This window comes from Dinoponera quadriceps, unplaced genomic scaffold (genome assembly GCF_001313825.1).
Source record: "Dinoponera quadriceps isolate SergipeBrazil2010 unplaced genomic scaffold, ASM131382v1 scaffold1441, whole genome shotgun sequence".
Classification (NCBI taxonomy): Eukaryota; Metazoa; Arthropoda; class Insecta; order Hymenoptera; family Formicidae; genus Dinoponera; species Dinoponera quadriceps.
This window is the reverse complement of record NW_014555884.1, coordinates 647740-663777: the sequence shown is the minus strand read 5'-3', so window position 1 is coordinate 663777 and position 16038 is coordinate 647740. Positions and strand designations below refer to the sequence as shown.

At 38.5% G+C, this 16038-nt stretch overlaps 1 protein-coding gene across 1 annotated transcript; it reads left to right on the top strand.

Moving 5' to 3' along the window:
* Positions 1–921: 921 nt before the first annotated feature.
* On the top strand, positions 922–15994 carry LOC106745715 (fatty acid synthase). The gene is made up of 19 exons (XM_014621577.1): positions 922–1250; positions 1702–1952; positions 2612–2843; positions 3135–3553; positions 4000–4293; positions 4521–4728; positions 4924–5084; positions 5249–5566; positions 6409–6914; positions 7060–7364; positions 8101–8502; positions 8612–9633; positions 9720–9964; positions 10357–11050; positions 11353–12181; positions 13109–13581; positions 14313–14567; positions 14680–14931; positions 15033–15994. The coding sequence occupies exons 1-19, from the start codon at positions 1076–1078 to the stop codon at positions 15201–15203; spliced, it is 7212 nt and encodes a 2403-aa protein (XP_014477063.1). The 5' UTR covers positions 922–1075; the 3' UTR covers positions 15204–15994.
* Positions 15995–16038: the final 44 nt, after the last annotated feature.

The following is a 16038-nucleotide window of genomic DNA, read 5'->3' as shown; positions in this document are numbered from 1 at the left end:
TACATTATGTATTAACACTTAACGTTAACGGGTGTATATTATGTAAAGTGATGCGATATCCGGCAACCCTTGACTTCTGTGCCGGTAAACGCATAATCGTTATCACCTTCAGGCTGCAAACGTAAGACACCTAAAAAATTTTTTATAATTTAACAATCGAATATCCGTTGTCTTGTAATAATATGTATCTTCATTTGATATATTCGTGCGCAAATATACATAAAATATATCTTTGAACAATATATAGACTATATAAAATCATCAAAGCAGTCAAAATGTCTACTTTGTAATTAATAAAAATTATCCCGGTACTTTATAACAGTGTATTTTATATCATTTTAATTAACGTTAAATAAAATGAAAAAAACAAACATTTTTTTTTAATTTGTCATTTTAACTTCTCTAGTAAAAACAAGTTGTTAATTATCGATAGTTTCAGTGTAAGGCAACTTTATAATTACGATCTGTTTCATAAGTCAAGTTTTCTTCTATACATTAACAGAAATAAAGGAATAAAACTGATTCGAAACTTTTTTTATTTAATTTTAATTATTTTTTTATTAATTTTTAATTAATTTTTCAAACCTCTTTAGATTTTATATTTATAATTAATTCACAAATATAAATCAATATTGAGTATTCAATTATACTATAATTGATTATAAAATTAATTTTTAATATGCGGTAATTCTGTCTTAAAGGAAATATGGTGTGATAAATTTTAGTATTCAAAGAAGAAGAGAAAGAGAGAGGGGGATGGAGATTTCCTTAAAGGAAGTTCAAAGTAATAACAATGAAATTCATTGTACGGAGTAGGGATATCCGCTGTTATAAAAGGTCATTACGTGCCGTTATCTTTCTCAATCGTGATTCATTGACTGTGCCAATCCAGTGTATCAGTTAAATTTGTATCAAATCGAATTCTTACATTTCTATGTAGTGTAAATAATTGAAATCGACAAAGAATTGTAAATAAAAATTGTTCATTGATTTGCGCGAGATATTATTAAGATAACAAGCTAATAAGAGTATTTTTTGGGGATATTAACGAAATCGGAAGACTAATTTAAGAAAAATGTCTGCAAATACATCACCTAAGAGAAATTACAAACCGCCCAAACCTGGCGATGAAATCGTAATTTCCGGGATCGCCGGAAGATTTCCTGAATCTAGAAATGTGGAAATCCTGAAAAAAAATCTACTCAGTAAAGTAGATATGGTCACAGGTGATGATCGTCGGTGGAAATTAGGTAATTGACAGATTTCAATTTTAGCTCATTTAGGGTTACTTTCACCAAAGTCTGATTAATCTCTATTCGACGATTTAAAATTGCTGTCAACCAAATATTATCTTGCTAACGTAGATAAAACGATTAACTCTTTGATTATTATTGAATCACAAATTATAGAATTAAAGATTAGTAATGGTAATTATTTGCCGATTAGCTTAATCTGAGTTCGGTAAAAGTCGTTCTTAAAAATGTAGATTTGTAAAAATACAGTATCATTACTTCTACTTTACTATAGAAATGTAATATTGCCACTTCTACCATATTATTATTACCTCTATTAATATTACTAGATTTTTATATTATTATTACATTATTAAATCTAGTAATTATTTACATTATTATACTAAATTTTTTAAATCGCAGGACGAACACGAAGATTCATTGTGAATGTTTCATTTTATATTGGCAGAGCATCCGGATATTCCTCAGCGAACGGGAAAGATCTTAGATGTGGGGAAATTCGACGCGCTGTTTTTCGGTGTTCATTTCAAGCAGGCTCACACGATGGACCCGATGTGTAGAATGCTACTGGAGCATGCTTACGAGGCTGTTATTGACGCGGGAATCAATCCGAAACAGTTGCGCGGAACGCGAACGGGAGTCTTTATGGGCGCGTGCTTCTCTGAGTCCGAAAAGACTTGGTTCTACGAGAAGTTACAGGTATTACGTTTGCAAATGTGCTATAATTATTATAATGGTCATTGTATATGCATCGCACTGTGTCGCAGGGTGCTGTCTTACGACACATATTTTTCGCGTTAGGTGTATTGCGTAACCAAAGTTACACGTTTTTCGTTAATCCTATATCAAAATTACATATAGTTTTAGAATATTACGCGTTTTCCTATCAAGCGTATGTGTAACTTATGTTCACTATGAAACAATTATTTATAAGTATATTAATTTATTTTAATAACAATAATTATAAAGTTGGTTTTCATACAATTGTAAAAATTTAATTAATGCTGATATTTAATAATGTGAAAAGTATTCATAGATTTAATATGTTTGATGTAATTATTAGAAATTATTAGTTGAAAAAATAGGACGAGTCTAATATTTCCGCCTGCGCGCTATTTTATTTTGTTTTATTGTACACATTAATGCATATAAAGCCATTAGCTTTTTTCATTTAATATCCATCACTGTACAGTCAACTATCTTTGACGAAACCTTTCTGTGGAAAGTAAAAAACATTAATATATAATAATAACTAATTGAAATTTATTTTTACGAAGACTGTACAATATAGAAGTACATATATATATATATGTATATATAAAATATAGTATGTCTCCTTTCTATTTTTCTGAAATCAGGTGAACGGTTTCGGAATCACCGGATGCAGCAGAGCCATGATGGCGAATAGGGTATCTTATTGGCTGGGAGTAACTGGACCATCATATACTTTGGATTCCGCCTGCAGCTCGTCTTTGTACGCTATGGAACACGCTTTTCGATGTATTCAAGATGGACAATGTGACGCCGCTATCGTGGGTGGAGCGAATCTATGCCTTCACCCATATGTATCTTTGCAATTCTCTCGTTTAGGTACTACAGTTACACTTCTTGCTCAAACAACACGCAATAATATAGTTTTATATGAAATCAACGAAAATGAACAAGCAGAACAGCGATGCCAAGGGATTAGATTTTATTATATATAATAATTAAACAATGTAGCAATACCACTTTTATTAAGACTATTTGTTAGATGGACATACCGTTTCCGAGATGCTCGTCCTGTTATGTTTGAAATTTGTCACTCGGTGTATATTACTGCACACGTAACGAATGATGTTTTTTTATTAAATTTTACTTAAAGTTTGACAATCGTTGCAGGCGTTTTGTCACCAGACGGCCGCAGTAAAGTTTTCGATGCTGATGCGGACGGCTATGCTCGCAGCGAAACGATTTCCGTCGCGTTTTTGCAGAAGGCAAAGGATGCGAAGCGTATCTACGCTAGGATTGTCTATGGCAAGACAAATTGCGACGGTTTCAAGGAGCAGAGTATCACGTTCCCGTCAAGCAGAATGCAGGGTGAACTGCTGCGAGAATGCTACCAAGACTGCGGTGTGCCACCGCATATACTGTCTTACTTGGAATGCCACGGCACTGGCACCAAAGTTGGCGATCCCGAGGAGATCAATGCGATCGACTCGGTTTGCATCAAGGGTCGAACCACTCCTCTTCTGGTTGGTTCGGTTAAATCAAATCTAGGCCATTCCGAGCCTGCAAGTGGCATGTGCCAAATCGCGAAGGTAACTTTTCTCTTCCTTTTTTCTTCCTTCTGGGAAGTTAATACTTTTACTTCCGCAATTGTGTGTCTCGCAACACATTCCCCGCCGCTTATACGTGTGACGCACCGATTGTCATGAAACACCGACGTCACATCCCGTATAGCACGAATGTCCAAAAAGTTATTTCAGTCTTGACCGTCAATTGACGATCCGAATTTACACTAAACCTTTGAGGATTTTTTCGCATCAAAAATTGGGTGTTTTTATCGTAAGGATGAGGGTAGTTGCCTCACCGCGACTATCTTGATTAAGTCAAAAGCGAGAAGATGTACACTCAAATTCTTACTTCAATATATTTGTCTAAATAAAAAGTTAATCGTGAATATTTAAATATGTGATAAAAAAGTACTCGGTAAGTAATTTTATATCGTGACACGGTGAATTCAGAATGTGATAAATTCGTACAGGTGATAACAGCGATGGAAACTGGTATCATCCCACCGAACTTGCATTTCAAGCGACCACGAGAAGGCGTGAAAGCTCTCGAAGAAGGTAGGCTCAAAGTTGTTACCGAGCCAATACCTTGGGACGGTGGTTATGTGGGCATTAATTCCTTCGGGTTTGGCGGCGCCAATGCTCACATTTTATTGAAATCTCACACGAAAGAGAAAATTAATAATGGACTTCCGTTTGATGATTTGCCGAGACTCGTAGCCGTGTCCGGACGTACCGAGGAGGCTGTTACAATATTTTTGGATGATGTAAGTTATAACCATAACGGAAAGAAAATTAAAAGACGTCACGAAGAGATGTTTCAATCGTGAAATGATGAATAGCGATATCTTTAAATGCATATTTTTGCGTGAACGATTCGATAGCAAAATTTCTTCAGGAAGAAATAGAATCGACAACGCACAGAATGTAGAAACATTTACTTTGCATTAGTTTTGCTGTGAGTCCGCGAGAAAATCGGTTTTCGTTTTTACAGATCGAGAAGCATCCCGTGGACGTTGAGTATATTCGTCTATTACAAGATATTCACACGGAAGATATCCAGGGCCACCTGTATCGAGGATACACGATAGTTGGCTCGAAGACGGCAGAGAAACCCATAAGAGAATTGGACAATTATTTAGGAACGGCCAGACCGATCTGGTTTGTCTTTTCTGGAATGGGGTCGCAATGGCCCGGCATGGGTACCTATGATAAATTTTTTTTACTTTACATGTGTAAAACAAAATATATTGCGATCCACCTCTCCTTCCATTCTCCCCATCCCCCTCCATTCTCCTGTCGTTTTCTTTTACTTTCTGCGTAATCTTTTCGAACCATCTATAAATAAGAATAATCACCGAAAGCTCTTGTTAATCCATGCGTCCCATTTAAAACAGGTACAGATTTGTTGAAATTCCCCGTCTTCGCCAAGGCCGTGGAAAAATGCGATGCCGTATTGCGACCGCGCGGCCTGGACATTTACGATATTTTGACAAACAAAGACCAGTCCACTTTCGACAATATTTTAAATTCATTTGTGGGCATCGCGGCAGTACAGGTAAGCTCCATGTGCAGATGTAACATTTTCACATTATTTTTTACAATCAATTTATATCGCAATAGACATCTTGATTATGCGCCGCGGTAGAATACACGAGAGGGATGATTGCGTTTCTTACGCTATTCCTGTATCATATTCCGGTGTGGTGCGAATTTTTGCAGATTGGTTTGGTCGATCTTCTCACATCGGTAGGCATCGTGCCGGACAACATAATCGGCCATTCTGTCGGTGAACTCGGTTGCGCCTACGCAGACGGTTGCTTCACCGCGGAACAAATGATCCTATCGGCGTACTCGAGAGGTTTGGCATCGATCGAAACAAAAGTAATTTACGGCTCGATGGCGGCAGTTGGTATGGGTTATGAGGATATCAGACATATGTGTCCACCGGACATCGAAGTGGCGTGCCACAATGCTTCAGACAGCAGCACCATCAGTGGACCCGCCGAATCCATGAAGGAATTTGTTGCCCAATTACAGGTTTGTTTTGTTTACCGCGGCGCTCGGCAAAATCTGCACACTTCGCTCTTCGTTTTCAGCTCGCACCGTCTAGCAGGCGAGATGTGTACGATTTTGCCGAGCCTTCACTCTTTCTCGACTCAGCAATTGAAATGCAGGAATTTCGGATACTACACGTTACTATAGTGACTTCCCGCTAAGCGATTGTTTGGAATGAGACGACGTTACAATAGCTCTCTTCTCAAATTTGCATTGAGATTGCACTGAGAGTTTGTTCACTTTTTTTTTCTGACGTTATAGATGCAAATTTTATTAGTTCATTAGAGCTATTACGTCACATTAACGCAGATACCATGAATTACATTTATGGTTTAAACAGAGGGATTTTTAAAAAATATTCAAGACCAAGTTTACTTCCAGAAAATTTTTTTATTGGCAATTAATTTATTTGCATTTCGAGAGCGTAATTTCGCAGATGATAGTCATTACAAAAGCATATGAACACACAATTCTACGGCGTGCGCGTTAAATAAAAATATTATTTTACATACAAATTGTTAAAAAAAAACATTATTTAACATTATTTAACATTATATGTAAACAATTTTTTAAGTAAATTTTGGCTTGTGTATTTTTTTTTTAATCCTTTGTTCACAGAATCAACCGCGGATAACGCAGTTCCTTCAGTTCCATCAATTTCCTCAATTGTGTTAATATTCTCCTCTAATTTCTAATTCTGATTATTTTTGCGATTTTCATCGTCAGTCTTGATCTTTGATATGTTGCAACGTAAATATCGCTTTGGTTATTTTGTTGAAATATGCGCTAACCAAATCTGCACGTCTGTGCATATTTTACCGCAGGCTAAGAAGATCTTCGCGAAGGAAGTGCCGTGCAGCAACATACCCTACCATAGTCGCTACATCGCGCCCGCCGGGCCAAAGCTTCTTGCTTATCTGTCTGAGGTGATTCCTCAACCGAAGCCGCGCAGTCGGAAGTGGATGAGCACGTCCGTTCCTCGCAACAAGTGGTCCACCGCGTCTGCTAAATTGTCGTCCGCCGAATATCATACCAACAACCTCCTGAGCGCAGTGCTGTTCGAGGAAACGTCACGTTTGATTCCGAAGGACGCGGTGACCATCGAGATCGCGCCTCACGGCCTTCTGCAGGCCATTTTGAGGCGATCCCTCGGCTCGCAAGTCACGAACATCGCGCTTACGCAACGCGGCCACAGAGACAACTCCGAGGTAGTCTTGCAGGCGATCGGGAAGCTTTATAACACCGGGCTGCAGCCGGACATAGCGATCCTCTATCCGCCTGTGGAGTTTCCAGTCAGCCGCGGCACCCCAATGATCTCTCCTTCCATCAGGTACATTCGTATATGAACCTTTAAAAAATTCTTATTCATTTGTACGTGTAACAGCATTTGTACATAAGAATAATACTTGATTTCCGCAATTATTTCATTCGATAATTCCGAAAGGATTAGGAGATCAAATGTAACGTGATTACAGGTGGCAGCATTCCGACGACTGGTACGTAACGACGTTCAAGTCAACGAAAAAGATCACTTCCGGAGAGAGAATCGTCGAAGTATCATTAAAGAATGAGGACGCAGAGTATATAAAAGGCCATATAATTGATAAAAAGGTGTTGTTGCCTGCTATAGGATATCTCGCTTTTGTTTGGGAAACTCTCGGTATGTTGCGTGGAGAAATTTACTCCGAGATATCGATTGTCTTCGAAAATATCACTTTCCTTCGTGTCACTCCCATGCCGACGGACAACATGATTGAACTAACAGTGATGATTCAGAAAGGTAATTTCTTGTCACTTTTTGCTTGCTCATAATAAACTCTCTTCAATAGAGATAATAGTCCCCTTATTTTTTTATGGTTTTTTTTTTTTACGTCAACGATCACCTGGGTTCACTTAGACCCCAATTAAAAATTGCTATTATTAACAAAATATGGCATATTATCGATTGCTCTATGATTTGTTATTATTTAGGAGCATCATAAATATAGATTTATTTGCTATTTTTTGAAAAAAATGGGGGGAAACCAAAATATATTTAAGAATCGAAGTAAGCACATCAAGTGTCTTATTATGACAGTATTATTTTAAAAAGATATCAATTAAAAAAAAACGCTGTTTTATTACCTTTTCGCGAATAAGATGTTTAAAGGTTCATAAAGAATAAATATTAAGAAAAATGATTAGATATTTTAGATATTTTTAAACATCTTTTAGAGATTTCAGTTACCTGGGTAGTATTATGCATCGCCTGCTGTTGTCAGAAGATCAAATTTGAGCTATGTTGAATGAGACCTTATTTATAGAGCTCGTCCTATCACTTCCCTCCCTTTCCCTATATTTATATGTTAATATCATTTAATTAATCCCTTAAAACTATTGTGAAATTCTCAAAATGATAAAAAGAACTGTCCTGTCCAATTTAATCTGATTTACCGGCACACCTGAATATTTTGTCTCGAATTGTCGGACACTCTGTGTAATAATATTTGGATTAATCTTAATTGTTATTCCTGCAGGTAGTGGAAAATTCGAGGTGTCGGAAGGCAGCTCTGCAATTGTGAGCGGGCAGGTACGCGTCGTATCGAATCCAGCGCAGGAGATGATGTCAACCCAATACCTACCACAGGATGACGATGAGGAAGAAGTGATGATTACCAAGGACATTTACAAGGAGCTACAGTTACGCGGCTATTATTATGAGAATGCCTTCCGTGCCTTGAGAAGCGCGTCGATTTCTGGGAAAAATGGACACATTAGTTGGATCGGCAATTGGGTGACGTTTGTGGACGCAATGATGCAAATGATGATCATAGGAATGGACACGAGAAGTTTGTACGTGCCGACGACAATACAGAAGCTTGTGATTGATATTAATTCTCACTACCAGGCGATGCAAGATATGGCTTTGGAAGACAAACGTGAGTCCGTACATTTTCCCTCCAATTTCCGGAAATACATCTGTTCACCCGGCGCCTTTCTCGGCTTTTTTTAGATGTGACATAAGGCAAATGTCGCTTTTTATTGCAGAATTACCTGTACGTGTGTACAAGACTTTGAACCTCATAAAATCAAGTGGCGTCGAGATTCAGGGTCTCAAAGCTACAGCTATACCTCGCCGGCCACCGACCAGCGACCCGATCATCGAAGAGTACAAGTTTGTGGCTTACCGCGACGAGGCGCGAGTGTCTCTGCAAGAGGCTGTCAGATTATCGACTCACATTGCACTCGAGTATCATCAATCCATTCACGCGAAAGTCATCGAAATAATCGACGAGTCCGACAATGTAACGGTAGAAGAGTTGATGTCGCCTGTTTTGGCCGCGATTCTAAGTGATTTTCCTTTGATTCAAATGAACGTGCTTCTGGCGACGCCGGCCAATCGATTTAACACATTACCGTCGAACATAAATGTCATCGATACGAAGAAAATGGCCAAGGAAGAGAACGTTATGCTTGTCGTTGGTATTGGACTTCTGACGCGAAATAAGAACGATCAACTGCAAGAGATTTTGCCGAAACTAAAGTACGGTGGTTTTGTGCTGACACGCGAGAGATCATTCAAATCTGAGGATCTCACTGCGTTGTCGAAGCTCGGCTTAGACGTGATTCTACGGAAGAATACTGACAAAGAGAGCGTCATATTACTGAAAAAGAGAGAACGACGAGCCAGGAAAACCGAAATCGTCTACATTAATAACAATGAGTTCGCCTGGCTCGACAAACTAAATTCGATCATAAGTGTCGAGAACGAGACCATGAGCGGTGACACTAGGGTGATACTCGTCGGGGAAGGAGACGAAAGCGGTTTGTTGGGCTTTGTGAATTGCTTCAGGAAGGAGCAAGGTGGAAATATCATCAGAGCCGTGTTAATTCAAGATAAAAATGCGCCCCAATTCAATCTGCAGGATCCTCTGTACGCGGAACAGCTTCAGCTCCAATTACCTGTTAACGTGTTGAGACCGGGCAAAGTCTGGGGATCCTACAGGCATTTACCGTTACCGTCGAGTCTGGAGCCAAAACTCGTCCACCACGCGTTTGTCGATCAAATAGTACGTATCGTTATGACACAACCAACACATGGAAAATATTATATTAATGTTACATTTCTATAATATTGTGTGTGTACGAAAAATAGGTACGAGGCGATTTGAACACATTACGTTGGATCGAAGGTCCCGTACGTTCCGATACCACACGGAAGGATTTGGTCTATGTAGCGTATTCATCTATCAACTTCAGAGACGTTATGCTGGCCATGGGAAAACTCACCCTGAACACGTACATGATGATGACTAATCGATTTGACGAGTGCTTGATTGGTATAGATTATGCCGGTATTGATACCGACGGCCGTCGCGTAATGGGAATGCGTAAAAACAGGTAACATTCTTACTTAATATCATGTATATTCAGAAACAGTCACGAAGTTAAATTGTCAATTTTCCAATATTTGGAGAAAGTGTCTTGTGTGTATGAAGATACAAATTTCAGATATCCACCAGTTTACATCAATTACTATTATTATTGTGATGAATCCTTGATTAATGAAGAAGTGAATTAAAGTAAAGTGCATAATTAAATATACTTAGTAAAGATTAAAAGAAATCATAATTACCACTTAGATGGTAGATCAGGTGGTTCGTTTAATTTACTATATTAATTAATTTATCATTTAGCTTTTTCGTAACTTTTCCCCTGAGAAACGTTGTCTTTTGTTGTGTGGTATTTTATAAAGAGCAGCTGGTACGAGGATGGATCATTTGTATTTTTAGAACCCTATCGAACATCGTCGAATCCGATAAGAACCTGTGCTGGCGCGTACCTAACAATTGGTCATTGGAAGACGCGGCTACGATACCCTGCGTCTATACCACGTGCTATTATGCGTTGTATCTATGCGGTAATATGCAGAAAGGTGACAAAGTGCTTATACACTCTGGTACCGGTGGTGTCGGCCAGGCGGCAATCCATCTTGCGCTCCACGAAGGTTGTGAGATTTTCACCACTGTGGGAACGCCCGAGAAGCGGGAGTTCATTCACAAGTTTTTCCCGTCAATACCAGACGATCACATTGGCAATTCGCGCGATACCAGTTTCGAACAGATGGTAATGCAGCGTACAAACGGTGCTGGCGTGGACATTGTCCTGAATTCGTTAGCCGAAGAGAAATTGCAGGCGTCAGTTCGCTGTCTGGCGCACGGCGGCCGCTTTTTGGAGATCGGCAAGTTTGATCTTGTAGCGAACAATGCTCTGGGAATGATGGTCTTCCTGAAGGAAGTCAGTTTCCACGGGGTCACGCTGGAAAGTATGTTGGATGCTAGCAAAGAGGAGAAGATGAAGCTGAATAAATTGTTGTCCGAAGGTCTCGCGAACGGGGCTGTCAAGCCGTTGAATAGGAAAGTTTTTGACAGGAATAACGTAGAGGCAGCTTTCAGATACATGGCAGCCGGGAAACATATAGGCAAGGTAAAAATGAGTCATGGTGTATAAATTACATATTCTTTTAGATTTTTGATAGATCCAGAAGTATATATCAATGAAGGGCGATAATCAGTAAACGCTCTTTGAGCTGCCCTTTTTGCTGAATCCAGCCATTCTATCCTTGTATATCTAGTGAAGAACAAAGACAAAATGAACATGTTAGCGCTGATAGCGTGCTCCCCGAACGCCATCTTGTATTTAAAAATGTCAAGTCTAGTCTGTCAGATTGAAGATCAAGCAAATCGGTTACAGTCGATCAATTTGTTAATGTTACTTGCTTTTCGTAGGTGATCTTGAAGATTTGCGATGAGGAGAAAATCGGGAAAATGCCTATTCTTGCCAGCCCGCGATATTACTGCGACAGTAAGAAGAGCTATGTCATTCTAGGCGGATTAGGTGGCTTCGGTTTGGAATTGGCCGACTGGCTGGTCCTTCGGGGCGCGAAAAATCTGATATTAATATCGAGAACAGGCGTGAGAAACGGCTATCAGCGCATGAGGGTCGACCTGTGGAAGTCTTACGGTGTGAACGTGCTCATTATAACAGGAGCCAATGCTGCAAATCGCAAGGATTGCGAATTTATATTGAGGTCCGCGGCGAAGCAGGGCCCGGTGGATGCTATCTTCAATCTCGCGGTAGTGCTGAAGGATGCCCTTTGCGAGAGTCAAACGGTGCAGTCGTTCGAAGAATCCTTCAAGCCGAAAGCCTGTTCTACGAAGATGCTGGACGAATTGTCCAGGAAGTTGTGCCCGCAACTGCAGCATTTCGTGGTATTCTCTTCGGTCTCCTGCGGCAGAGGAAATGTCGGACAGACGAATTACGGTATGGCTAACTCCGTGATGGAGAGGATTTGTGAGAAACGAGTAGCGGACGGCCTCCCAGGATTAGCCATTCAGTGGGGTGCGGTCGGTGATGTCGGTCTCCTTGCCGAACAGCAAGAAGGCAGCAAGGAACTTGTCATTTCGGGTACTCTTCAGCAAAGCATATCTTCTTGCCTGGAGAAGTTGGAGGTCTTCCTATTGCGGGATCATGCAGTAGTGGCGAGCGTGGTGATAGCCGAAAAACGTCTGGCGTATACCGCTTTCAATATCGTAGAAACTGTTATGAATATAATGGGTAAGATTATTATTGCTTTTATAGATATTTATATATTTATATATTATCGTGAATAATAATATTTGTTGTTGGGTACAACAACTATCATATACTTGTAGATTAAGCTATTCTGAACAAAAAAGTTCATTTTGCAAATAATATGCAAGTTTTTAAGTTATTAATTGAAAAAGCCTCTGTACACGGCCATTTTCAATAATTAATAACTCAAAATTTTACGTGTTTATAAAATGGTACAAGACTTTTCTGTCCACTTCAATCCGTTCTACGCCCTCACGAAGATTTGTGTTTTAAGTTTATTCTCCTGCAAAAAGCGCTCTTCCGGTCTCCCCTTTGTTAGTCATAGTCGGATCTTGTATATAAGACCGTCTGAGGTTCATCTTCAGATGCGTACGATTCATTTCATCGGCTACGAAATATCTGAAGATGAACTTAAGAAGGTCTTAAATATAAGTCCTGATTATGAATACCGGCTCATAAGGCGCTTACTAATAGAAAGAAATTTATCGAAACAATTTGAGCTTATAAGCTACCAATATATATTTATATTATTTATGTTATATTATTTGTATTATTTATATTATATTATTTATGTTATAAATATATTAGTAGTTTATAAAAATATTATATATCAAATTGTTTCGATCAATTTCTTTCAACTATTGATAAGCGTCTCATAGACGATGTCAACGGCTCCGATGTAGGACGCCGTGATCATCAGTTTCGTAACCCGCTAGACATGATGAAGCGGCAAGGGGAAGTAAATAAAGTTAGAACATCCTAAAAATCGCCACGAAAGTGAAAGTAACACTGGTCTAGATAGAAACAAAAGAAGTGGAGATGACCAGTGAAATCTATGGAAATGTGCAAACCGTATGCAGATCTGTTATACAGAATCCGTCCGTTTTAATAATATTCTTTCCTATACAGGCGTAAAAGATCTGAAGACCGTGGCTCAACACGTACTATTGGCCGAGCTTGGGATGGACTCGATGATGGCTGTTGAAATCAAGCAGACGCTAGAATATAAATTCGATAAATTCTTCACTCCACAGGACATTCGTAATCTGACCTTTTCCAAACTGACCGAGATGGACAAGGACATAGCGCAGGAGAAATCACATATTAAAGATGATGGAAAGGCCGAATTACCCGGCATGCAATTGCTGATTCAAATAATGGGCGATAAGGATATAACCAGTGATGTCTGCCTGGAACTAGAGACCAAGAGAGATTACCGTAAGGTTGACGTATTTCTTATAGCGGGAATAGAAGGCTGTGGACACGTTTTCATTCCGCTAGCGTCGAAAATCAGACCCACGGCAACGTGTCTGCAATATGGAGTACTTAATATCGGGTATAGTCTTACATCTGTACCAGATTACGCTGATTATTTGTTACCGGTGCGTATATGTGGATTTTCTTTTTTTTTTCTTACGGCTTTCTTCTTTCTCTTTCTTCTCTTTTCTTATTTAGTTCGCCAGTTGTTTAACTTACAAAATGTTCTCCTTGGTCCCAATATCGTTGCTTTTCTTAATATCTTTATAAATTACTTGGTTCTTTTTCATTGTGCATCACACTTTCCATACAAGTATTCCCTTATGCACAGGATGTCTGATGCAAGGCGTGCCAAATCATATGTATATATAAAAATTCGTGTGCTAATCGCTCTCTATCTAAACGAGTTTCATATACTCTATAAGTCAGGCTGCCTCCCCATGCGGCGTAACTTGCGTAAACGTAACTTGCGTCAGCCAATCAAATCGTCTCAATTACCCAATTACCAATTACCACGGCGAATTTGATTGACTGACGCAAGTTACGCTTATGCAAGTTACGCCACAGGGGGAGGCAACCTCAGGACTCCGGAATAGTCAGCTAAGAAAAATAGTGCAACAAAACGATGAATACTTTGTTGAATATACTTTGTATTTATTTTTTTATTTAGTAGTCAAAAATTGTGTTTCATTTTGACGCTAGAAACTCATACACGAACTTCTCGGACAATCCAATATATGGAGAGCATAAACGCAATAATTAGAATAAATCGTTTGTTAGACGTTCCCCATAAATACTTTATCGCAAAATGGAAAAGTTTTCGTCTGCGCGTACTGATGTGTGTTTTTGTTTCTAGTATATTTTACCAAAAGTGGAAAACCAAAGATTCTTCGTTTTGGTGGGATATTCGTACGGTTCGATAATTGCTATTGAATTGGCAAGACGATTGGAGAGTCGCGGCTTATCCGGCCGGTTAGTGCTGGTCGACGGTGCCCCTAATTTAATGAAAACGATGATAAATCAATTTTTATCTTATTCTACGGAGAGTGAATTTGAGAATAATATTTTGCTTAGCATCTCGGATACTTTGCTACCAACCTTGAGTGGAAAGGTACAGTTTTTTCGATTATTCATTGCTAAAATATTCTCGATAAAGTTTTCCGATTGCTACGTTGACGTTTTATCATAAAATGACATTACATTATATCTTTTTTGTCTTGCAGTTGCTTTTAGATTTAAACAAATATGAGAACTGGGAACAAAAAGTAGAAAGCTTCTTATCGTATTTCTCTAATGTTGATATACCTCTTTCCATGGAAAATCTAAAAGCATTGTGTACAAGCATTTATATACACCTTATCGCCCTGCGGAAATACGATGTATCATCCTTACCGCCTATACGAACACCCATCTTACTTTTAAAGCCTACGTTACAATCTATTGAAATGTCTGAAGAAGATTATGGCCTGCGCAAGGTGACCGTGCATTTTTTTATATGTTTCTTGAAACCGTTCAAGCTCGTTTTCGTAGTTTTTCCTTGCGAATGATTCAGTATCATCGAATAAAATATTTTCAGATTACGCGAGACAAGGTGGAAATACATTATACCGAGGGTAATCATGTCACTATGCTGAATAGCGACAAAGTTGTAGCCGCAATCAATGGAGATTCAATGCTAGATTCTAAAACGTTTAAGAAGCTGCTTATGGAAGATAAACCACTTGAAGAAGAACGTATAAGGAATTGAATTGAATAATTTGAAAAATGTAATAGACGTTTATATTACGAAGATACATGTAAAAAGGGTGTTCGAAAATTCGAATACAATAAGACTATAATTGTGGTTAAGGCTCTGGAATAGTCGAGATGACTATCCCTGTTTGACACTTTGCGGTCCGCGGTCCACCCGAAGACGCTTGACTAATGTGGTTGATCTTATCGAAGGCATAATATGAAATTAGCCGCGCTTATTTGGTTCTTTTTTGTTTCTTATACAAATGTTGATATCTAAAATTATCATATCATATGTTTATCATATGTTTCGATTTATCGATAAAACCGATGTGCTGTTAGATCGCGACGGCATCATGCCGTCAATGGGCCGCAAAGTGTTAAAGTTCTAGAGTAGTTGCTATGACTGTCCTTATTTAATGACGTCAGAAGTGAGAAAATGCATGCCAAGATGTTTTGCGTTATATATATATATATAAATCTTACACGCATTAAATATATATATATATATATATTTAATGCGTGTAAGATTTATGATTGTATTTTTCCCTTTTGATTCGATTAACTTGAAATGGTTTTCTTTTTTTGGAGCATAATAAACAGTTTATAAATAAAATAAATAGCACAATAGGTATAAAATCATTTATACCGTGTTTTCTTTCGACTCCGTGCATTTATCAAAAATAAAAATATTACGAATGTATTCACAATTACGAGCCAGGTAAAAATACCATGCAACGTACGCTGGGCGAATCTTTCCTAGGTTTTTTGTTGTAGAAAAGATCTGTATAAACTGGTTTTATCATATAAGCAATAAAAAATAAACTGTATAACTATAATTTCATCACTTA